The sequence below is a fragment of the Filicampus tigris genome, chromosome 6, assembly GCF_054856515.1.
Source record: "Filicampus tigris isolate MCC_2025a chromosome 6, RoL_Ftig_1.0, whole genome shotgun sequence".
Taxonomy (NCBI): domain Eukaryota; kingdom Metazoa; phylum Chordata; class Actinopteri; order Syngnathiformes; family Syngnathidae; genus Filicampus; species Filicampus tigris.
Window position 1 is genome coordinate 3,360,444 of NC_141222.1, and position 25,679 is coordinate 3,386,122.

At 40.3% G+C, this 25,679-nt stretch overlaps 1 protein-coding gene and 1 long non-coding RNA gene across 9 annotated transcripts; one reads left to right on the plus strand and one right to left on the minus strand.

Annotated features, from left to right (window-relative positions):
• Positions 1-482: 482 nt before the first annotated feature.
• LOC147145481 (uncharacterized) lies at positions 483-9,842 on the minus strand. 3 transcript variants are annotated; one of them, XR_015087304.1, is made up of 3 exons: positions 9,667-9,842; positions 6,170-6,299; positions 483-4,090 (listed from the first exon to the last, which is right to left on the minus strand). It is a non-coding gene; the product is annotated as an uncharacterized LOC147145481 (long non-coding RNA). The 3 variants fall into 3 exon arrangements; XR_015087305.1 differs by having other exon boundaries at positions 483-5,651; XR_015087303.1 differs by having other exon boundaries at positions 483-6,299.
• Positions 971-24,952, plus strand: LOC147145482 (coiled-coil domain-containing protein 40-like). 6 transcript variants are annotated; one of them, XR_015087301.1, is made up of 21 exons: positions 971-1,231; positions 1,620-1,753; positions 1,857-1,944; positions 3,764-3,891; positions 4,019-4,102; positions 4,229-4,448; positions 4,878-5,035; positions 5,112-5,234; positions 5,586-5,707; positions 5,930-6,173; positions 6,255-6,437; positions 10,386-10,631; positions 11,611-11,824; positions 11,911-12,080; positions 12,169-12,260; positions 12,382-12,496; positions 14,327-14,515; positions 14,581-14,739; positions 15,762-16,017; positions 24,639-24,750; positions 24,828-24,952. XR_015087301.1 is itself a non-coding variant. In XM_086034609.1 (20 exons), the coding sequence occupies exons 2-20, from the start codon at positions 1,625-1,627 to the stop codon at positions 24,650-24,652; spliced, it is 2,934 nt and encodes a 977-aa protein (XP_085890735.1). In that variant the 5' UTR covers positions 971-1,231; positions 1,620-1,624; the 3' UTR covers positions 24,653-24,929. The 6 variants fall into 6 exon arrangements, 4 of the variants coding, with proteins under 4 accessions (XP_085890735.1, XP_085890736.1, XP_085890738.1 ...); XR_015087302.1 differs by adding an exon at positions 24,048-24,343 and having other exon boundaries at positions 24,639-24,929; XM_086034609.1 differs by having other exon boundaries at positions 24,639-24,929.
• Positions 24,953-25,679: the final 727 nt, after the last annotated feature.

Consider the following 25,679-nt stretch of genomic DNA (forward strand, 5'->3'; position numbering starts at 1 on the left):
ATGTAAAAAATGTAAATACTTCTACTACAACAACTGTTTCAGAACAAAAGTCAGGAGAGTCAAATCAAAAAAGGCAGCAATGTAAGGAAATACAAATAATGTCAACATGACAACTAAAATACATCTCATTGCAAAATGTTTTGAAAATAGTCAGTAGTTCAAATATTGTAAACAATACAATGAAAACAACTTTAACAGTAGAAAAAAAGTAAAATATTTCTACTACAACTGTTTCAGAACAAAAGTCAAGAGAGTCAAACCAAAAAAAGCAGCAATGTAACGAAAATACAAATATAGCAATGTCAAGTTGACAACTATAATACCTTCCATTGCGCAATATTTTGAAAATAAAGTCAGAAAGTGCAAATGGAGTAAACAATACAATGTAAAAACCTTCAACACTATAAAAAAAAAAGTACGTCTACTGTACTACAACAACTATTGTTGATTTTTTTTGGGCAGAAAAGCCTCTGCCAGAGTACGTTGTCTCTGTGTCCGCCGGGGTGTTCTGGCTTGGGGATCTACCCCCTCTCGTCCTTCCTCAACTTCGCTTGCAGCTCTTTTCTTTCTGTAGGGTGAGCTTTTTTCATATGTTTGTGTAAATTCGTGGTGTTACCACAGTAGCGGAGCAATTTAGTAAACAAATCACACTTGGCACTGTCCTTTTCTGTTGTTGTAAAAAAAAAAAAAAACCGCGCTCCTTGTTTGGCTCTATATTGCTTTAGGTTCCGGCCGCTCTATCACTCTCCCGTCGCTCTCTCTGCCAGGAAGGGGCGAAAAGTGTGTCTGAGAGAGAGTAACAGGAGGCGCTGGGCGAGCGAGGGGAGCGGGGTGCGCTATTTGTGCAGAGAAGCGGCGCTTTGAGGAAATTGGTGGAGGAGCGAAGTATCGATCTCAGGACAATGGTATCGATTCGGTCCAAGTACTTGCTTAGTATCGGTACTATCGATATTTGGATCGATCCGCCCACCCCTACTGTGTGGAGTCTAGCCTGGCTGCAGTTTACGACTGGAGTGTGTACTTGTGCCACTTGACCATGACCATGACAAGTTGGTTGTCTTTGCGCTAAATGCTGGAGTATATTTTTATTGTTTCAAAGCGCATTTAGTTATAAGGTTGGTTTCGACAATGTTTCGTTAATCCTCTTCTTTCAGCGGAAGTTTAGGGTTGCCAAGCAACACTTTGTGGTCTGCGGCAGTGGAAGTGAAAGGCTGAGTCTGAGTTCAAGGGGGTAAATCGTCAATTAATACGAAATACACGTCAGTTTGTTTAATGTTGGCATGAATTGTGCGTCAGGTTGTTCCTATTCGCTTTAATCGAACCCAAGTTAAGTAGTTGTGTACCTATTTGCCAATTAAGATATCAAAACTGCGCTTAATTGTTATTGCACAATCGAGCCGGTCGTTATTTAGTATACCTTGTCTAAAGAATTATTGCAGGTTAACTTACCAAATGTTGTTTTTTTGTTTTGTTTTGTTGAATTGTTTAATGCAGAGAGCCGAAGAGCAATTTGCAGTCGGGGAGGGGTGGGTGTCGGCAGAAGAGGAACACAATTATTGCGTGTTAACTTACCTAATGTTGGTTTTTTTTTTTGTTGTTTTTTCCCCCCTGACTATTAGTCTGAATGCAGCGAGCCGAAGAACAATTTGCAGTCGGCGAGGGGTGGGTGTCGGCAGAAGAGGAACAAACCGAGCCGCTTGAAGGCAGTGAACAAGAAGCAAAGAACGTTAGAGCAAATATGTCCCCACCACAGGTAAATGTTTATAACGGACAAGAACCAGTTTGAAAATAATGTGTTAGTTTAAATAATTCCATCTTAATCATGAGCACTTAAACCGTTATTGTTCTCACATCAGCCAGGATCAGAACCTGTTGATGTGGGCCCACAGCATCAGGCTGGTAACACTAGTGCTGATGGAGACCCTGCTGCAACTAGAAATACTGGTCAGTTTTTATAGAATATATTGTATGGTTTCTTGCAAAGAAAAACAATGTAGTTTAAAACTGAAAATTTCTCAAAGATCCCGTGTGAGTGACTTTAAAATACAAACCCAATTCCAATGACAATGGGACATAAATGGGGAATAAAACAGGAACAGGAATAGAAACAGAAAACAATGATTTGCAGCAACAGGAATAAAAACAGAATACAATGATTTGCAATTCATGTTCAACCTATATTTAATGGAATACACTACAAAGGCAATATATCTACGGTAATAATTCAAATCGATAGTCTTTGTTTTTAGCAGATAATCATGAATTTAGAATTTTATGGCTGCCACATGTTCCAAAAAAATCTGGGACAGGGTCATGTTTACCACTGTGTTACATCACTTTCTCCTTTAACAACATTCAATAAACGTCTGGGAACTGAAGATCCTAATTGTTGAAGCTTTATAGGTGGAATTATTTCCCATTCTTGCTTGATGTACAGTTTCAGCTGCTCAACAGTCTGAGGTCGCCGTTGTCATATTTTACACTTCATAATGCGCCACACATTTTCAGTGGGAGGCAGGTCTGGACTGCAGGCAGGCCAGTCTACTACACACACTCTTTTACTAAGAAGCCACACTGTTGTAACACGTGCAGAATGTGGTTTGGCTTTGTCTTGCTGAAATAAGCAGGAGCATCTATGAAAAAGACGTTGCTTGGATGGCAGCATATATTTCTCCAAAACCTGTATTTACCTTTGAGCATTAATAGTTCCTTCACAGATGTATAAACTACCCATGCCATTGGCACTAGAACAGCCCCATACCATCACAGATGCTAGCTTTTGAACTTTGCGTCCACAACAGTCTGGATGGTTCTGTTCCCCTTTGGCCCGGAGGACACGATGTTCACAATTTCCAAAAACAATTTGAAATGTGGACTCGCTTACACTTTTTCACTTAGCTTCAGTCGATCTCAGATGAGCTTGGGCCCAGGAAGCTCGCAGCGTTTCTGGGTGTTGTTGATAAATGGCTTTCGCTTTGCATAGTAGAGTTTGAAGTTTCACTTACGGATGTAGTCCCGAACTGTATTTATTGACATTGGTTTTCTGGTTTTCCTCCCACATTCCAAAAACATGCTTGGCAGGTTGATTGGACACTCTAAATTGCCCCTAGGTGTGATTGTGAGTGTGAATGTTTGTCTCTGTCTGTGTGCCCTGCGATTGGCTGGCAACCAATTCAGGGTGTCCCCCGCCTACTGCCCGAAGACAGCTGGGATAGGCTCCAGCACGACCCGCGACCCTTGTGAGCATAAGCGGTATAGATAATGGATGGATGTCCTCAAACTATTTCCTCACACAGTTGTTCACAAAGAGGTGAACATCGCCCCATCTTTGCTTGTGAATGAATGAGCAATTCAGGCAAGCTCCTTTTATAACCAATCATGGCCCTCATCAGCTCCCAACCAGATGATTGATGAGCATTCCTCAGTCTTTTTTGCCACCTGTCCCAGCTTTTTGGGAAGGTGTTGCAGCCATAAAATTCTAAGTTAATGACTTAATTTACTAAAAACAATTAAGTTTATCAGTTTGAACCTTAAATCTCTTGTCTTTGTATTGTATTCAATTAAATAAGGATGAATGTGATTTGCAAATCATTGTATTCTGTTTTTATTGATGTTTAACACAAGTGTCCCAACTTCATTGGAATCAGGTTTGTAGAGTACGGTATACATGCATACTAATAAGCACAATTGAGTTTTGTATAACTCTTCATTACAGTCTTATTAAAAAAACCCACTGTATAATCCTTTTTTTCCTGTGTATCAGAGCAGGGCAATACTTCCCAGGTTGGGTCACCAACCCACTTTGCAAACTCATCAGAGGACATGGAGGAAGAAGAACTACAGATGGAGGATGAGGATGAGGATGAACTCATTGTTCTTGATGCCGAACATGTTTGTAGCTTCTTCAATATTTCTACAAACACTGTATATTCATTGCATTGTAGATTTCAGGTTTGCTTCTGCATTTCTTGCATACGTGACCAGATTGATTCAGATTTCATGTTCGATCTGTTGACAGCCTCTAGTTGCAAAGAAGCAAGCCGCACTGAAGAATCAACTCGTCAAGGAGCTGGAGCGGCTCAAACTGGATCTACGGGAAGAGGTTAGATTGCCTTTTTATGCGGAGGCAGATAATGTGTAGTTCACATGCATTTACTGTTGATATTCCGCTGATCACTCATTTGATCTTTACTGACGTTTGTGTGTGCGCTCTCTGCTACCTGTGCAGGTGGGAATTGAGAAGGCAGAGGCACACCAAACGGAGGAAATATATGTGCAGTTGTTCAGGGAACAGGAGAGGCTCAAACGACTCCAGACAAGACTAGATGGCCAACAGCAGACCAAGGTCTCGTCTGAGGGCAAACATCGACAGTTGCAAGATGAACTTGAAGCAGTAAAGTCTTGCCAGTCCAGCACTACCAGCCAGTTCAACAAGGCCAGGGCCAATGGTGAGATTCTCATGTTACTGTGTTTCCGTGTTTTGATGTACAATACAGGTGCTCGCAGTGCTTACTTGTAATTTGTGTTGGAGTGTTTTTGGAAAGACGGGCGAGTGTCCATCTGTGTCCCCACTACTTAGAGCGCTCTACCTGTGCTCCCTGATTAGACAAAAGTTTAAAAAGCTGCAATGTAATTAGTGCTCTATCTCGATCCAAACGAAGTATAGTACTTCCTGGGGATACAACTAAAGATGAATGAATAATTCTTTAATCTGGTGAACCCTGTTTTCGAATCAATCGGTGAATTGGATTGAAAAAAAAACAACACGATTTAAACCCAAAACCTCGACTTTGAAGCAAATGTACTAACCAGCCGGTCACCGTGCTGCCAGTGATCGAATCGGCCTAATTTAAAGAAATGTATTTTTCTTACCATAGTATCCAACCTACAAACAGAGCTAGACAAACTTAACTCACAACTCAACTTCACACAAGAAGTCGGTGAAGATCTGCATTCTAATGTAAAAGCCATGAAGAATGTCACACGTAAAACAGCAGCTAAGAAGTCCCAAGTGGAAGACCAGAAACTCAAACAGGTTTGAACACAATATACAAAATCTGTTCCATCCATGATCAGCGTTAACTGATTTTTTTCCCTGACTGCACCAACAGGACATGTATGTGGAGCACCTTACAAAGGGATTGGAGAGAGTGACGCAACAGAAGGATATGTATGAGGTCCAGACCAAAGCCCAGGCAGAAACAACAGAGGCAACCAAGGAGGCGCTTTCTGAGGTATGTACAGCACAACATACTTCAAGTTGTGGACTGGGAATAAAATGCGGTATCCAAAGGTTGGAGTTAAAACAAACAATATTCTTTGATCAACCAGTGGGGATCATGCTGTGTACTGTACTAATGTGCTGATGTCTCACAAATGATTTGGTGAAGATTTCAGGTTGACCTACTATTTTGATTGGCCAAGATGTTTTTTTTTTCCCACCGTTTTCGTGTTCCACTCTCTGTCACTGTCAATATCAATCAGAGAAAACTCTGGGGTTAATCTTTGAACTGAAAATGCAGTAACCGCATTTGGCGTTGTTTGACATTTTGTGTGCGCGTGTGTGTATTTACATTCCTGTTCAGGCGGAAATGCACATGCTTTCTCTGGCGATGTCACAGAAACAGCTTTTACAGCAGTGGAACAGGAACCTGGTGGATTTGAGGAAACGAGATGAAGACCTCAGAGCTATGCAGGAGGCTATTCGGTGAGAATTCGACATTAACATTGTGTTTATGTAGAATTTCCTGAAAGGGGAGGATTTTTAAAAAGAAACTTCAGTCATTATAGGACAATGTGACTGATGGTCTCCGCTGAAATGAAAAAAGGAATAGAATACACAAAACTACTGCTCACGCAACACAAACACGAAAATGTATCCGTGGATCAATTTCTCTCATTCATTTACCGGCACTCCTGTTTTCCACAGCATGGCCGAGCATCAAGTGATTGTGCTGGACAGAGAGATTGAAGGCATTAAGAAATCCATCGCTGAGCTACAGGAGCAAAGTGAGACTTTGACCATGCTGCTTAACTGCATCCATATGGACTGCGATGTCTCCAAAAAGATGATCAGTCAGAAACAGACCCAGCATGAAACTCTGCTGGCCCGATACAGCCTCTACCTCCGTGCTCTGGAGCAAACCGAGCGGACACTGGCAGAACTCACCAAGGTTGACCGAAGACTTCTGATGAGGCAGCTGTGACTTGATAGGCCAGAGACTGAATGAATGTCTTGTCGTCTATTTCCTTAGGAGGACAACACTCTTCAGGCTGAGGTGACCGATCAGAGACGAAAGCTGGAGAAAAACAAAGATAAGCATCTGGAATTAGAGAACTGCATCATGACTCAAATGTTGCAGAAGTTCATGGACAACAAGGCTGCTCAGTACTATCTGCGACTTACCAACAAGAAAGCCTCACTCAAAAAAGAAAAGGTAAGCATTAAAGCAGGTGTCACCAACTAAGGTCCTCGAGGGCGCCTGTCCTGCAGGTTTTCAATCTCTCCCTGCTGTAACACACCTGTTAAAACGATCCTGATCATTTTAACAGGTGTGTTACAGCAGGGAGAGATTGAGGTTTTCAATCTCTCCCTGCTGTAACACACCTGTTAAAATGATCAGGCCTAACGATCCTGATCATTTTAACAGGTGTGTTACAGCAGGGAGAGATTGAAAACCTGCAGGACAGGCGCCCTCGAGGACCGGAGTTGGTGACCCCCTGCTTTAAAACATCTTTGGTATTGGGTGTATAATGGTTGCATTTGTATGTTGTGGTTCAAACTCCCACATGATTTCCATTATAAAACAACCACCAGTTAAGCAGCTATGGAAGACGAATCGAAGCTAGACCGCAGGTGTCAAACCCTCAAGAACCCTGGAACACATTCAGGCTACATCATCTTATGTATTGATGGAAATGTGTCATAATTATCGGGGAGGAGGACCCAAACGCAGGAGGCAAAAACAAAGTGCAATATGAAGTATTTATTTAAAGAAAAACAAAAAGGCAAGCAAGGCACAGGGACAAGAAAAATGTTGAAGTCCAAAAAGAACAAGGATCAAAGGACTAAACAAATGCTCGGGAAAAAGGACTGGGACTTGACACAGCAGCAACAGACAAATGACCATTGGCAAACGACACGAATTGACAAGGTCTGACAGAAAGCGGGGAACTAAATACAGACAAGTTGACGACACAACGAGGAACAGCTGGACAAGACACAGAGGGTAGGAGGGAGCTGGTTGGCTAACACAAAGGACCGGGATGACAAGCACAGGTGGACTCAATAATTTAGCGAAAGACAGACAAAGGAACACAAGGAAAAACATGAAACTAATGTCAAAAAACCAAACTCAAAAGACATACTGACAGAAATGGATTTTCCTGCCAAATGTCTTACCACTAGTTTTCCTTGACTTCTGACTGTAAAAGGAGTTATCCATAAATGACATAATACAAACATAATCCAATGCAAGACTAATTATGTAAAAAGCAAATTTCATTTTAATCTGTAATCTACTCATTGTAATCGCTGAAGGCACGGGGGTCAAACTCATTTTTGGCGCGGGCCACATTATAGTCATGGTGTCCCTCGGAGGGCCGGTATGACTGTGAACCCATATACTGTAAATGTATGATCACCTTACGTTATTCCATATACCGCTACACAACAAATTGTAGGATAACTAATTTTGAAATCAGAAGGCAATAAATAATTGCTTTTTCATCTATCTGTCTATTTATTTTAAAAGAGGCATCGGTATCAAAAATGCTTGCAATATGTCATCTCAGTGTTTTTAAAAGTCAAGACAATTTGCAAGAAAGGTGATGTAGACGCACATGATTTGTCTTTGCGGGCCACATAAAATGACATTGCGGGCCGCATCTGGCCCCCGGGCCTTGAATTTGACACCTGTGCCTTAAAGGGAAGTCAACCTAAACATTTTCTGTTCAGGAAATGTTCTATGCAGCCCCACCTGACTAAACACAGCATTCTGATTGATATTTGTGTTTGTAGAATATGAGTTAAGTAGTGAAATCCACCTGTTTTTGTCCATCTCAACGGGTGGCCATTTTGTCACTTTCTGTCAACTGAAAATGACATAACGACCAATCACCAGAACTGGGCATGTTACTAAAAATTGAGCGTCAGTTATTCATCATTAGCAGAGCTGGGCAGTCCGTCCCGGGGGCAGAACAGTTTGTCCCTCCGTCCCAACGGACGCCCACTTTTGGGAGAGAGGACAGGGGGGGGTAGGCTTGTCACGATACTCGAATTTCAACTTCGATACCGATACCGAGTTCAATATCGATACTCGATACCATTTCGATACTACATGGAACAAATTAAAGAACAGGCTTTTTTTTCTTTCTTTCTTTTCTTTTTTACTGTAAAACCTTTTTATCGCCAAAAACCTAAATTACCATTAATACAATAGGCTGTTAAGAGGTAGTGCAAAAAAATAGTACAACTTCAGTATTCAACTTCGGCAACCCTCTGTACAGTCAATGCCTGGAACCAATGCCACATTTTAAGTTGTCTGAGCCTAGGGTAGTGCAAAACAAACGAAGAAGTAGTACAAAGAACAAAACACACACAAAAAAACAATTATTAATCTGTAAATTGTCTGAATTAGTGCAAAGAAATAACCATACTGTGCAACACCAATGGCACATCATTTTTAAGTTGTTTGATGTAGTGAAAAAGAATAGCACCCACCACTTACAGTAACATAAATTGACAACAAAATTTGTAAGTTGTCTGAGTATCTAGACCCACATGTTTATCTATTAAGGCAAACCAACAAGTCACAGATAATAATATTAGTAATAATAAAAAAATAAAATAAATTAAAGTACTTTCAGTTATTGGCTATCCAGTACAGTAGCAGGTAGGGTTGGGCATCGTTTGAATTTGGACGATTCCGGTTCTGATGTTTTGATGTTGCCCTGCGATTGGCTGGCAACCAATTCAGGGTGTCTCCCGCCTACTGCCCAAAGACAGCTGGGATAGGCTCCAGCACGCCCCGCGACCCTTGTGAGGATAAGCGGTATGGATAATGAATGAATGAATGAATGTTTTGATGTGATTCTGGTTCCTAACGATTCACAATTCCGATTCTTAACAAAAAGGGAGGAGCGCACGCTGCAGGCTTCAGCAGTGTGTGCGGGAGCAGCAGACCATTAGGAGCTGACGTTGGCAAAGCGCTGTTGGTATCGAAGTCAGTGGTTTGGTATCGTAATATAGATACCACAGCAAGCTAGTATTGTATCCGTTCAAAATGTTTAGTATCGAGTAAGTACCGAAGTAGCGATATTTTTCACAAGCCTACGGGGGGGACACAAGTTTTAAAAAAAGGAATGGACTAAACAAGGGCGGAGGTGGATTTTAGTCCGGCCCACTAATCGTGCCTCATGCGTATGACGTGGTCACGAGGTGGCCAAAGTTCATCTCAACCAACTCGGTGAAATGGGCAAACGACAAAAATGGCCATCGAACATTTCAAACGCGCCACTAGTTACGCAACTGCGTGTATTTACTTGCAGTAGGAACGCCCCAGCGGGAACGCTGTGCACTGCAGACGTTCGGTCTGCACGAAGGGGAGAATGAGAAGAAGAAGAAGACTAAGGAAAAGAAGGAGACGAAGGAGCGCTACTGTTTACCCGCGGGAAATTTGCAACCTGAATGCCGTAACCGCTTCATTCGTGGACATCGGAGAGAGGAGGGTCTTTGCTTGGTAGTAGATGACGACTGGCAAAACAAACAACAACTAAAGAAAGTCAAAACATACAATCAGCAACCCGGAGGGCTGACCAATGGAAGCGCCCCATGGACCGGGTGTCTCCGCCCATCCGTTCAGAGACTGACCTCTGATTTTAAACAGGCTTCCAGTGATTCCGACTGCAAACATCAGTAGCACCACCTGCTGGCCGATATTTGAACAGAAAGAATGACTCAACAGTGACTGCGCCATGGAAGCCTGTTCACAGCCTGGTGCCTCACTCAAATCTGTCCCTCAAGCAACACTTAAAGAGGTTGCCTTCCCCTTTAAGGCAAAATTCAATTTACATTCTGCTGTATATTTTTTAAAGATTCCTAACATCTCTCCAACAAATGGGGTAATTACATTTCGTACTTTTAACAGGCCCCCCAGAAGGCAACCATGACAATGTCGAGGCCCATGATGAAAACAAGTTCGGTATTCGATTTGAAATAGCCGATGCTTGCATGTTTTGATATTTGATACTGTTTCCCTACCCATACTTTATATATTGTTCTTTAAATTCATTACCCTCTGTGTGTTCTACTTTTAACCGTACATTTTATGCTGATAATAAAGCTGCAGACCAATATGACATAACAATTCCTTGTCTCCTCTTAGCTCTATCAGCTGTGGCATTTGGAGAGTGAGGTAATGGCGGCTAAGGTGGAAAGTAACATGATTGACGAGAAACTGGAAAACTTGGCCCGATCTCAGAAGGAGCTCGATGAGGAAATCAAAAAGTACAACAAGGTGGTCGCATCTAACCAGGCTGACAGTTCTTCCATTGATGCACTTATCACACAGAAACAGACCGCTATTGCTAACTACACCAAAAAAAAGGATCTCATCACAGCTCGCACAGGGGTAAGGAATCCTTGATTCTTTAACATAGTGTATGTTGTTCAGCAAATTCAAGGCCTTGGGGCCAGATCTGGCTCACCAAATCATTATGTATTATTATGTAACCCTAAAAAGCAAATCGTTTTCATGTTTCTTGATCAATGGATTTGCTCCATTTTCAATTTTGGCAGGAAATCTGTACCGAATTTGCTGATTTTCTTCCCTTTTAACACACACACATTCAAATACAATCCCTTTTTGAAAAAATATAATTAATGGGACAGCAGGTGTACAATTAAATGTGTGGTTGTCACTACTTTCCTGTACTTCCGATTTCAAATAGGCTTTACATGATCAGGATTTTGGAGCCGATCACCGATCAGTGAGTTTAAAAAAAACGCTTAACCGATCACCGATCCGATCAGAAGATGGAGCAATCTGTCCAGTCTATATACAGTAAACAATTGGTTAATTTACTGTAGCTACAAGCTGACCCCCGCTATTTGTGGCTGATTGGGACTGGCCCACGAATAGGGGGACATTGTTTATAATTTACAAAATAATAACGTGAAATCCTAAAAATTCTCCCCAAAACACTGAGAAACATTCAATACACGGAAAATGGGGATGGGAAAAACCAACACCCCCAAAAGCAGCACAGAACGTCCCTGGTGTGAATGAGATTGTGTTTGCTCTAATATCTTAATTTGCGGAACCGATCAATGCCATCATTGATCGATTGGCAAAATGTGACATGACAATCAATCACTGATTTTGCATAGAATACAAAATATCTGCCAATTCGTGGCAGCCTATCGGATCTGTGTAAAGTCTAATTTCGAATACAAATTGTGGGTAAAACTATATATATAGTACATAGTAGGTAATATCACTAGTATGAATATAATAGTTCATGTACCAGGAAATTACTTTGGTACCCCTTTAGAGTGTATCGTTGCCAAAGAATCTTAATTTGAAATGTGGGTTTGCCTGTTTTTTCCAGCATGAAGACCTCAGTCCTCTGCAAATCAAGGTTGAGGCAATAAAGACTCAAACTGAGGAATTATCAGAAAAAATCAAGAATGATCAGCAGCTGTGGCTGAAGCTGCAGGGAGCACTTGTAGGACTGACCCTAGAGATTCACGCACGCAACAAGGAATACAACAAGCTTCAGGCAAAGTACACTGTGATCTGTCAGAAGAAGATTTACCTGGAGCGTATGTTACATGTTTTATGACACATTTTTACAAATAAGACCCGATATGCAATTTGTAAAACGTGATGCTCATTTCAACCGCACCAGGCCACCTCGAAGTCATGCACCGCGAGGAGAACGAGGCGGAGAAGATCAATAAGATGCTTCAAAGAGACCTGCTCAAGCTGAACACTCTTCTGAGCAAGAACACACAGCTGCGTCATGCTTTGGAGCAGGAGAACGCTGGGATTGAGACTGACTTCCTTCACAAACTCAAGGCATCCCCTTTCTGTTGATCACCAATCTTTTTCTTCTTGCTCAACTGGTGTCGCTAAATGTTAAGGCTTTGTGATATTTTGTGATTAGGAGGCAGAGCGGGAGTCTATAGAGATGGAGTTGAAACTGGAGAAGACCCAGGGGGAAAAAGAGAGACTTCTCAGCAGTTTGGTGGAGGCTGAGTCAGTGGTTTGCTCAATATGCATTCTCATATCTTCCTCATCAAACAGACATGTGCAGTATCTCTGGAACTCGTGTATTATTCACCAATGCATGCAAACATCGGTCTGTGTTACCTGACAGGCGACAGATCATGCTGTGGGAAAAGAAGACTCACCTTATGAAAGAGACGCGTTTAGTTGTGGAAGAGGGTCATGGAGACATACAGATAATAAAGGATGACATTCACCGTATGGAGGTACATGCATGTACTGGTTCACCTGAAAAACAAGTACAGTACGTTTGCTGATCATTACAGTGTTTCCCACTAAAATCTAGCACAATAGACCGTATTTTTCGGACTATAAGCCGCTGCTTTTTTTCTAGGTTTTGAACCATAAAACTTTATATAAAGGTGCGGCTATTCTGTGGATTTTTCTTCCGCCGCTAGGCGCGCTCAAACCGGATTTTTTTTTTTAATACTTTTATTTATATACATTCTCGAGCAGGAAAACATCTGGTATTCTTCAGAAAACATTGTCTTGATACGTTGGAAACAGAAAAAGAACATTTGCAAGGCTTTTTCAAAAATGTCTTTTACAAAAATTGCTTTTAGTGTTTAAAAACATAAAGTAAAGTAAAACAAAATTTGACGTTAAACAATCATTGAGACTTCACATTACTCAAACCGGAAGTACAATATAATATAATTGCCTTTAACAGAGTGTGACTGCAGTTGGAGGAGTTCAAACAGGCGAGGGCGCTATGCACTAGTTATGCATTAGGTGGTATGCGGAAGTTAACTGACAAACTGCAGTGCCAGCGAGCAGTGAAAATGTCTCTCTTGCTTTTGTTCCGTGTTAAAAGGCACTGCTAGGAAAGAATCTGTTCAGGTACATACATGTACATTTACAGTTCAGAATCGTTCTGTAAATGCAGTAAATATAATTTTTCAACACAGAAGAAGACGACTTAATGGGTTTCAGCAAAGATGATTAAAGTGACTTGTGATTTCAAACTTATACAGAAATGAAGATGAATAAATTCTGTTTATTTTCTCTTGGTTCTGTTCTGTTTTAATCAGCAAAGTTGCTGTCGTGTTGAATGGCACTGCTAGGAAATAATCTTTTCAGGTACATACATCAATCAATCAATCAATCACATTTTATTTATATAGCACTTTTCATACATAAAAATGCAACTCAAAGTGCTGTAAAACATCCAAAGCAAAACATACATGTACATTTACAATTCAAAATCGTTCTGTAAATATCAACATTTTCAACATAGGTGCATTTTATATGTCGTTTTTTGGGTGCTGCTTATATAAAGGTGTGGCTTATAGTCCAGAAAATACAGTAGGCCTAATTATGACATTATTGTCCTCATTGATACAACTCAATGCTCATATAATCTTATATAAATAAAATTGTATTGTATTAATTCAAGATGGCTCTAGATAGAATGAGCTTTCAGCTATCAGTGGTGGGCAGTCAGCAATGGCGGTTCTAGGGAGGGCTTGGAGGAAGGGTTTGAAGCCCCTTGACACTGTGCCTACCTAGAAGTCAAGTCAAATTTGTTCTCTATAATATGTTCTATTATGCACCTTTACTAGTCTAAACATGATATTCTTATTCATACTGCATTTGGGGAATATGAATTTAGCAGAAAAATCCACCTGTTGTTGTCCATCTCAGGGGGCGGCCATTTTGCCACTTGCTGTCGACTGAAAATGACATCACAGTTGCTCAGGGCTCAGGTAACGGCCAATCACAGCTCACATGTTTTCTGAAGCTAAGCCGTGATTGGTTGTTTCCTGATCACTGAGCTACTGTGATATCATTTTCAGTCGACAGCACGTGACAAAATGGCTGCCTCCTGAAATGGCTAATAACGGGTGAATTATGCAGCTTAATTCATATTCCACAAACACAATGTTAATCAGAATATGAAGTATAGACTAGTGGGGCTGCATAGAACATATTATTGTAAAGAAAAATTGCTAACCTATTAATGCTTTGTGTTTGTCTTTTATGCTATAGTTTTTTTGCATCTTTGTAAACAAAATGTGGTTTTCTGTGCTTAACAGCGGCAGCTCAACCAGCTGATGAAGCAGCGGGAGCAGCTTGTGAGGGAGAGTGTCGTAGTCATTGAAAGGAGGGGAAACATCATCGAGCGTAATGATGCCCTGGCCCGAAGCACCAAAAAGCAAATTACGAAGGGCGAGCTCAATCTCATTAATGATGGCTTGAGGCGCAAAATAAAGGAAACACAAAAGGTGATGCTTTTTTTGTCTGCATACTTTATTTGTTGTGTAATAACCTGACTAAGTATGTTTTTAAGATGGTCAAAGAGTGGGATCAGGAGATCCAAGAACTGCAGGAGAACCGTGTGAATCTGAACAACATTGTTGCACATCAGAAACAGCAGCTGATGGACCTGTCTGGCACCAGTGGGGTCCTTGAGACTGACCTAGCAAATATCCAGGATGCCAAAGGCAGGGTATGGTGCAACATACAATAACGTACAGTACATCGTCGCTGTCCTGTCGAAAAACACTTATGTTCATTTTTTTTTCACATTTCTAAAAATATTTACGTTAATGGGTTATCTGCGTTACAGACATCCCATTAATGTGAACATGTTAAAAATTCACTGTTAGTGTAGCAAGGTACGTGCTTCTGTCTTTCATGGAGACCCAAGCAGAGGTGGGCATTCCGTCAGACGCCCGTTTTGCTGACAAATGACGGGACAACTTTTCAAAATGAGGGACCGATGAATTAGTTTTCATCAGTGTAGTGCCCGTCAGTGTAATCGTCACTAACTGCGTCCGTCAGTCATAGTCCATCAGTATGTCAATGGCCCGTTTTTCTGATGTTTTTTGGGGGGACGGACTGATGATTACAATTCAGTTTGTCGCGAAAAAAAAGACGGACTGACAAATGACAGACAGGTATCCTGGCCGCTGATGAATGACGGATCAGCAATATTTAGTAAAATGCGCACCTTTGGTCCCAAGTTTGAACAAATGGGGAAATATCAACAATATGCGTTGTTGCAAATTTGCAATGTTCCCCAACTGTAAAAATGTCTGTGGTGTGCCATTTGAAATTGTTACTTACCGGTAATTGGTCTAAAAATGATTTATTGAAAATAATAATTTGCTTCCACTAGATGGCAGAAGGTACAATTTCCCTATGTTTTTCCTCTGTTGCCCTTCATACAACAAAACAGCTTTGCATTCAACAAAACATACATTTCACACTGAGTTAGTCAATTTGTGACTAAAGTGAGACCAGATCATCATTTTTTCAATGTATTCGTGTCTATACAGTACTTTTTGTGACAATTGTTTTGGAGTGTTAAATATGCGCCTTGGCTAAATAATTGTTGTGAAATATTGCATCATTGCATGATATGAGTTTGAGCTTTGTATTTCCTGGGATTTCCATCCTCTCAGGCCATGTTTTTAACCAGTGACGACGTCTCATTCACATCACTCATCTTTTCTACTTCCTGTCTAGGACCAAGCTCAACTGATGGAATTTCAGAGCAAGGCCAAGAAACTCCAAGAGGTCACTGATGGAAAGTACCGACCTTCATCCTCATCTAGTCAATCGGTGGAAGCTGCTACACGGAGCCTAAAGGAGCGCTTACTCGTCCTCAACACCATTATCCACCGTGTGTGTGAGGAGTTCCCAGATCGCCGAGCAACTCTCTGTGGTCTGTTATTACCTTTGTCAGCAGGCACACACAGTCTCCCGGAGCAGGAAGCAACATGTGAGTGAGACGCAAAAGTACAAAGACATACACAGGAAACATTTCAAAGTTGCAGCTTGGCTGTAGTTTGCAATTATAGTATTAGTATTATTGTATGTATTTATAAATATAAAGAGAGCCCCCTATGAGGGCCGGTGGATTACGGAGAGGGAGTGGTGCCGTTGGTGTCGAGAGGTAATACGATCATGATCAGGGCAAGCTGTCTTTGGACGAAAGGCAGAAGACACTCTGGACTGGTGGCCAGGTGATAACAGTGCGCTTACACACAACTATACTTTGTACACACTGTCAATGAGTGGTAAGTGAATCCTCACTGCCTGCACAACTCAGGCGAGTAACCCACTCAGAAACTATAGTGGGTGTAGGATTCTGTTTGTCCTACAGTTGCTGTCATTTCTGGTCTGTCTCTACTCATATGCAAGTAGGTGTGAGTCAACAACTAGATCTCTTGAGCTCTTGTTCATCATCTCAATCAGGCTGGACAGTACTTGCAATAATGAGAAGTAAAGCTTGGACTTGTACCCGAAATCTGCGCGTATGTTCGATTACCGTTTAACCAGTGAGTCCTGAGGCAACTCAAATGGGTTACTAATTGTACTTTGGCAGAAAAATGTCACAGTATAAAAAAGGACAAATCCAATTTGATCACAAAGGTAAATGGAGTACACTTACGTAGCGCTTTATCTACTTGTACACCATATGTTGTCCAAAGCGCTTTATCAAGCCTCATATTCACTTGAAAACATATCAGAGTGTACACCGATGCGCTAACGCAGCCATGTTAACCTACGGAATGGTTTTCCTTAGTTTTAAGATCAAGTGTGAAGCAAACTTGGTCAAACATCTTTTGATTACTAACGGCTAAAACTATTCTAAGCGTACTTTTGTTAGTTTTTTTTTAACGCCACCTACATAGATTCATAATTAGACCCATTTAAGTGTGTCTTAAAGGGATGGTTGGGTCGGGATGGCCACGTTTTCACTAACAAGATCATTTAATATATTTGTTGATCAAGAAAATGAATAGAGTTGTCATTTGCTATTTTATCAATAAATTTGGGAGAAATTAGGAAATAAGTGACTCTATGAATAACGCCCCTTGTTAATGAGCAGAATGGCCGCGCCCCCTACCGTTCCATCTGAAATCATTGTACTTTCATTGCTTATAACGTCCAAAAACGGAGATCAATTTGCACCAAAATTTAGGTGGACATCCCTACTAATTACCACTTCAACATATCAAAAGCATTAACCTCTCTGTGGCTGATTTATATGAGGATGAGGAAATGTGGAAGTCAGCAGAGCTACATTGGCTGGGACGAGCACACACTGCTTCTTTGCTTTAAAAAAAACAACAAAAAAACACTGCTTCTTTGCTGATCGCGGCTAGGACGGGCGAGACATTAAACAACAGTCAGGATATTTACAGAGACTGAAGTGTGAATGAGGAGACGTGCACATTTATTTGGATGAGGAATGGCCCCAGTATATATAAAGATCCATGCTTGCCTGATGGCTGCCTGCAGCTCGCTCCCAGCCGCCGTCTGCCTCCTGAGAGTTGACACGAGTTTAGCGTTGCTAAATGTCCGAAATATAACCAGTCGGGGTTCGTGTGCGCATTCATGCTCTTGTCCGCTTCAGCCTGTGTAAGTGGAGAAGCGATCGCCACGGTATTTTTTATTTTGTGGAGGTGACAATGATGACATTTTATGTCAATAAATCCAAACTATTGTGCAGAACACTTTTATACTTTCACAGGTTGAAGTGGACAAGAGTAGTAATGTACATTTGCATTTTGGTGGCAATCGGTCGCCGTTTTAGACAACAGAACTGACAAAGCGGGCAATATTACCACGCTTGGCCCCCTCCCGTGACGTAGACCGCAGAGACCGAAAAAATAACAAGCCGAGCTCCAAAATGGGGCCAATTTATTGTAAATCTAATCACGAAAAAAGCCCTTAAATCACTACAGAGTCTTTTGGGGGGCATTTTAGTACTGATGTCATTTTTACAATGCAAACCTTTTATATAAGTGCCAATGTTAAGATCATCCAAGAGTCCCTTTAACAACTAAAAGCATATGTTCTGCAATCTCCGGTAATCTCGGCGAGTGACGTAATTTGAAGAGATCGAGTCACCAGTCAGCCATTGTACTGCATTGTTGATGTCCCGTTAACTGTCCTTTGCCATTATTAGCACGTTTTTCGGCAAAATACCTCGGCGCTGAGTGGCGATGCATTCACATTCAGGCCAACGGTTGTTTGAGTGGCCAAAAGATAAGAATAGGGCATATAAAAATGGACCAGTTTCCTTCTCACAAAGCAAATGAATTTCATGCCGGTGTTAAGCACTTCAAAGATCTCTGTTTTCTCAAGTGTTTTGCTTATGATAAAAGGTTTGCAAAAAGGTCATTTCGATTACAATCAATTTTGAAAAACATGTGGTGTCATAGAATTTCTGTTTGTTTGAAAATAGATGACTTGATGGTGAATGAACATGTCACGTCCTCTTGGAAAACTGCCAATCACAATTTGATCTTACCGTAAATTCACTTGTATTTTGTGATTCATTTTATATACCGGGTACCTTCTTTATGCCTACTCGTGCTATCAAAATATGGCAAGCAATAAAGCTAATTTGACAATGTAGTCCACCAACCCACTATGACATATGCTCTCAGTGCTAGCAGAATAAATGGACCAAGTAAGTTATCTCATTGTGCGTAATTTACAGCACGGCATCCGCATCGAATTTCAAACAATAACGCTAGGCTAATAACCGCAGCCTATATAGCTTAGCATTGCCGTCTCTACTCCATGTCTGGACGCTCGGGTATAGCATTTTCAACATTCTGAGCATCTGGCTCGTACATGTATGGCCGAACATACACGTTCCATGTTGATCTCTGCCATTGTTGTTCTTGAAATGACGTCAAGCTTCCGGTTGTGTCGCTCACCAGAATCTCACATCGGGAAAACCATTACTTTATCGAATATACGAAATGGAAATGATTTTCTTTCATGCTTTATATTTTGTATGATGTTACTTTACTATAGGCTACAGTGGTACCTATACTTACGAAATTAATTGGTTCTGGAAGCAATTTCTTAAGTAGAAAATTTTGTATGTAGAGACGCGTTTTCCATGTAAATGCCCTAATCCATTCCAAGCCCCCCAAAATTCAGACATAAATGTTTTATAAAGCATAAAAGTGTATTAAAAACATGTAACAAATACGTGTTACAATTAGATTATTGCACAATAAATGAGAGTTGTGCATAATGTAAAAAACAAACAATAGAGTAAAGAATAAACATGATGGTCATTTACCTTTTAATTGCTGTCCTCACCGCTTTATGCCCTCTTTGGTTCATGTTCTCTCTCAGAAGTGGTTTTTGCCTGGCGTTTTGTAAATAACTGATTCAATAACATGGCGACTGTCGATACATTACGGTCATATTCTTTGGCAAGATCAACCAAAGGCATCCCTTTTTCATACTTTTCTGTTATCTCTTGCTTTGTTTGTATGGACAAAAAAAAACATTTTTTTTTTCCTTTTTTTCTTTTCCTCTTTTCTAATTCACGTAAAACTATTGGAACACCTCATGGCCCGAGGGGCGAATGAGGACGCTGCATAGACATATCTATCACATATATATCTACAGTATCTACCTGTCTATCTACACACATAGACACATACGGTAGATGTCCCTCTTAGCAAATGGGATGCCAGGAAGATGCTAGGTAATAGCCAATGGCAGAGCAGCTATGAGTATGTTGCGTTCAGGACACTCTGGAGCTGCGAGAAGCAGCCCATACTGTATTTTTACCTTTCGTATCCTGAAATTTCTTTTGTAACAAGAGGCAATATTTTCCTGTTGAGGCGTTTCGTAATTTGGAAATTTCGTATGAAGTGTTCCTAAGTAGAGGTACCAGTGTAATTTCATTTGACATTTTCTGAAATTACTTCACACTTGACCTTGAAAATAACTCACTTTAATCTCCAGGATCCCTCATTGTACACTGTCCAACGGCAGAAGCCAGAGTGTTTTTTCGCTTTTGGTAAAGTTTTAAATCCTTTTCTCTCATACCAGCTAGCTAGCACTAAGCTAATTTAGGAGAGTTTGTCTCTCTGGCCCAGCATCCAACGACCAAGTTTGCAAACACCCCTCAGGCTAGGACGGCGTCAGCGGCCAACAGCAAAGTAACTACAGAGGTGTTGATAAACTGCCTAGATGGGCTTCACTGATTAATTGGGCTTCACAGTTTAATTAGCCAGCTAAACACTCTCATACATGTGCAAACACACACACACACAACGCTGTGCACTGCCCACATACAGTTTGTACATAAGTCACACATGTTGTCCTTTTAACATACCTGTGACACTAGTACACGTGACCATGTTGTGATTCATTCTCACTCAAATCCGAAAATTTTGATTTGGCATTCATTTTTAACGGCCAATTCGAGTCACCACCGATTTGCGCACAGCACTAACGAGCAACATGAGGCGAACCTGAGGTGCGTTGTAATACGTGTAGGGTGCAGCGAAAAATGATCAATTTTTATCTTTTCTAATCTAAGTAATTTGTCCGAAGGTTATCATTTAATAATTACAAATAAATCGGTGTGCATCTTCCTATGCTAGCAACCTATAGTGACAGTCATAACATTGAAGTACTTTTCCATTAGATAGCAGAAGGTACAATAAACCTGTGCACCACCTGTTGCCATTAAGACAACAGAGTAAGCGATGGCTTCCTGCATACATCAACGGTGTGGCCCAGATTTCACACTACAGTAAATCAATTGTGAGTACACTGAGATGAGATTATCATTATTTTAGTGTTCATTTTTGTTTGATGGGTTGCTGTGCTATTTTTCTATTGTAAAATGGGTGCCGTGACTCAGCTCAATAAAGTTTGTGAAACACTGATTTAGAGTCTTCACTTAACACAAACCCAATATGCAACATTGGGAATACAGTAGGCCTATCAGAGGATGCTGGAGTACCCAAAGAAAACCCACATAAGCCAAGGGAGAACACATGACAGACTACTTGTACTATACATTTGGATTTATGAGCAAATGATACTTACTTTAATGATATAAAATCTAAGTTATTAAAAGTGACTTATGGGGTACCCCAAGGGCCTATAACAGGCCCTAAATTATTCATTTTATATATCAACGATATATGGAACGTCTTTAGAATACTGAAATGTATTTGCGGGTGACACCACTCTTTATTGTGCTGGCAAAAATTTTGAACAGCTAAATACTGTTGAAACTGAACTGAATACACTGAAAAATTGGTTTGATCTCGTTAACTCAAAAGTTATTGCTAAATTTGAAAAAACAAAACAAAAACAAAGTTAGTTGTGTTTGGCACTAAAGAATTACAAAACATGTTATAATCACTGTACATTCCATTGAAATAGAGTACATAATACTAAATTTCTTGGAATGATCATTAATGCCAAGCTCTGTTGGAAGCTACATATAAAGTTAAAACAAAAATGTCGGAAGTTATAGCTATTCTTTGTAAAACAAAGGATGTCCTGAATAAGAAAGCATTATATATACGGTAATTTATAGCTAGCTACTACTTTCGTATATGACATATGGTATTACGTTTTGGGGAAACATATAAAACAAATTTTAATCCTATCTTCAAGCTACAGGAAAGAGCAATAAGAATGATTAATCAAGCTAAATATATAGGACCAACAAATACATTGTTTATTAAACTAAATTCTGTGAAATTCTATGATTTAGTAGAACTCCAAAACTGCAAAAATAATGTTTAAGGAACATAATAATAATAATTTACTGTGCCACAGTATTCAGAGGTTGTTTGTAAATATTAATTATGATTTGAGGGGAACTGGTGTCCTCAAAAAACACAATACAAGACTAACATGAAGCAGAGATGTGTTTCTGTTCAGGGTGTAAATTGGTGGAACAGTTATGAAAATGACTTGACGTGTGGTTATATTATTTCTTTGAAAAAAATGTTCAAATTTAAAGTATTGAAGAAATATCTGAATGAAGCCCAAAATTTTGAATTTTGTTGGTTTGACAATGGTGTTAAATAAATATTTATTCCCAAATTCAACTTTGTGAGATGATAAATTTTGTGTTGGCATGTTGTGGCCAATGATTTTATTTGCTGATGAATTTTGTTTGTGTTGGTGTGTTGTGGTAATGATTTTCTCTAGTGTTTGTGATAATCACTCTGATTAGCTGTCAGCCAGGAAATGCAAATCAGTGATGAGATAGACAAATTGGTAAAATAGTATACAACTTATTTCAGTTATTTTAACCCAGCAATATTGTATCTTTAACTGTATTGCATTCGTTCAAGTATAACAATTTTTCAATGTTTAAAATGCAGCAATATATCAATTCTACAAGGAGATATGATCCTTTGCACATATATTAACTGTAAAATTAACCATTAATAATTGTTCTGTTTTTTTTTACAATATGTTGCCTTATACATACCGATTCATTGTTATTTCATATTACAGATTTTTGATGTCATGATTTTACAGCATATTAATGTTAATTTTCCAAACATTTTTTTTACAGTGTAACAATTTATATTGGTATAAATGCTTAAAATATGTATCGATATAAATTAAAAAAAAAAAAATCAATTCGCCACGCCATGTTAACCATAGCCGCTCTCTCACATCTCTGCTGTAAACAAACTGCATACGCACATTGGGTAAATTACTTGACACTAGAACTGCCAAGATTAGATCACTAACACGAAAACTTATGCATCGGGGGCCAGATCCGGCTCGCAACATCATTCTATGAGGCCCGCGAAGGCAAATCTTGTGTGTTGACTTGACGTTTCTTTGAAATGGTCTTCACTTTTAACACAACACATAAGATATGTCAAACCTTTGGTACAAATCATTCTTTTAAGATACATTGGAAAATAGTTGAACAAACTATTAACTGGCTTCTGATTTCAAAAGTAGCCATCAATTTGTTGTGTATAAGGCGATCATATGTTTACATGGGTTCACAGTCGTAACGGCCCTCCGAGTGAAATCAGAACTATGATGTGGCCCTCGACAAAAATGAGTTTGACAGCCCTGACTTAAACATTCAAAATCGTTGACAGTTAATTTTAATAGTGGATGCGACGTTTATTTATATATCTAATTATTTTCTGTTGTGTTTTCCTCTTGAAAAAGCCGCGTATCCCCCCCGCATGCTTATCCGCATCGTAAATAGTAAACAGTAGGGGTCGGCGATACTGGGAATTTTGGCATCGATCCGATACCAAGTAAATACAGGGTAGTATCGCCTGATACCGATACTTTTTGCTTGGAAATGTTATGATCCCGTATATATATATATATATATATATATATATATATATATATATATATATATATATATATATATATATATATATATATCCATCCATCCATTATCTGTACCGCTTCTCGTCACAAGGGTCGCGGGGCGTGCTGGAGCCTATCCCAGCTGTCTTTGGGCAGTAGGCGGGGGACACCCTGAACTGGTTGCCAGCCAATCGCAGGGCACACAGAGACAAACATCCGCACTCACAATCACACCTAGGGGCAATTTAGAGTATCCAATCAACTTACCATGCATGTTTTTTTGGAATGTGGGAGGAAACCGGAGTGCCCGGAGAAAACCCACCCGGGTGAATATAGCAGATGTCCTAAACGGAGCTGTCACCGAATGGGAACTTCCGAGGTCAAATCACGGAGTCACTGTTGTGACCGACAACGCTCGCAAGATGGATATGGCGATACGTGAGGCTGGCTTTGAGCCACACATTAATAGTGCTTATCGTGCAGGCAATGAACGCAACGCTAGTGCAGCTGGTCCAAAGTTGACTGCGTATCATGTTTGTTTAGACGTGTCAAGCGTATAGTTTCTTTTTTCACCGATGCTCAACAGCAGCAGCACTTTTGACGTCTAAACAAAGACACCTCGAACTGCGCAAACTAATTATGGACGTAATCACGCGCTAGGACAACTCTTTGGACATGATGGCCCGCGATCTAGAGCAGCGGGGTGCCGTATCTGCAGCTCTGAGGAACCCACAACTACGACGAGTTGCAGAAATCTTGACACAGACGCAATGACATTCCTTTTGTTGAAGATCGAGTGAGAAAGAAGTGGAACTCTACAGACGAAACCACTCTTCCCATCAGTTGCTGCCCACTGACATGGTGGGGACAAAAATATCCTTCACTTCCTATTGCAAAAATGTACCTTTCCATCCCTGCGACATCAGTGGCCAGCAAGCATGCCTTTTCTACAGCAGGTACTATTATTACTGCCCCAAGCACAAGCACAGTTGGACCCTGACAATGTGGACATGCTTGTATTTCTGAAAAAGAGCATGACCCTTAAAGTTTAGAGAATTGTTAGACGGTCCCAGTTTGCTGGCAATCTCAGATGCAACTGTTATTGATGTAGCATTTGAAAAATAGCACTTTAAAAAGAAAGTTTTTATTTTGTCAAAGTATTTGTTAGGTTCCCTGATTCTGCTCCTTGAATCCCGCCCCTTCCTTTCCGTGTGTGTGTGTGTGTGTGCGTCTATGGTTGTCTTGGTGCAGGCGCGGAGAGATGATTGATGCTGGTGCAAGCCATCACAATCAGCAGCTTACTCGGGCTGTTGTACTGGGCCCAACCACCACCTCGTCGCCAGATCAACACTCTCGAATCAGAGTTTGTGCATCCAGCAACTATCCTGAACTCTTTCTAGTACTTTAAGTAATTTGAACCTGTTCTATATCGCTTCTCAGGTTACCCTCCACTCAGCCTGTCAACGCTGTGCCGCGAACCCCGCCTGCTCTCAAGACAACTTCTGGACTTGCTGTCCGATCTACACCTTCATCCCTGTTTCAATAAACACATCACTGTATTTCTCAACTCGTCTCTGATCTCCGCAATCGGGCCCTCCTCACACCCAGAACCCGGACAGTATTCAATAAGAGGAAAGCTCTCAGCTTTAGCTGTTATTGCAGCAATATTTGAGAGCATGTAACAAAAGTGACTCCTGTTTACATTTGCACTTTAGAGCTAGATGATTAATTTTCTTGCAGTCCGTTCGATAAAAAAAACATTTCGAAAACAGAAAAAATGATTATTTTATATTTGAAATTTAGCAAAAATCTCATCTCATTCTCGCGATCTCTATCTCGTGAGACATCTCGTCTCATGGGATTTTTGTCTCGTCCCATCCTAATATATATATATATATATATATATATATATATATATATATATATATATATATATATATATATATATATATATAAGACGAAAAGGAAGAAGGAGAACGAAGGGGGATGATGACAACGAAGAAGAAGCAGCCGCACCAAGAGCAGAACTAATGAAGTCTTTCGATTTGTACAACAATAATGAGGATTTAAAAGTGCATTAATACACAAGGATTGTACCTTTGACTAAAATGCACTGCAGGATTCTAGTTGAGGTAAGTCAATTTTAGGATGAAAATTCAAACTTTAACAGTTATTAACCAGCGTTTCGTCGTAATCATTCACTGCCGGGCTTGCAGCGAACGTTCCCCTCACAGCAAGCACCTTGGTATTTATTATTTGTTTTGCATCTTAAAGTTAAATTTGTTGGTCCCC

What these genes read in the sequence shown, in the direction of transcription:
- LOC147145482 (XM_086034609.1), top strand. Translation starts at nt 1,625, where the DNA reads ATGCAGCGAGCCGAAGAACAATTTGCAGTCGGCGAGGGGTGGGTGTCG. An exon ending in CAACAAGGCCAGGGCCAATG is followed by an intron (nt 4,449 to 4,877) that starts GTGAGATTCTCA and finishes TTCTTACCATAG; the next exon opens with TATCCAACCTACAAACAGAG. An exon ending in AAGACCAGAAACTCAAACAG is followed by an intron (nt 5,036 to 5,111) that starts GTTTGAACACAA and finishes CTGCACCAACAG; the next exon opens with GACATGTATGTGGAGCACCT.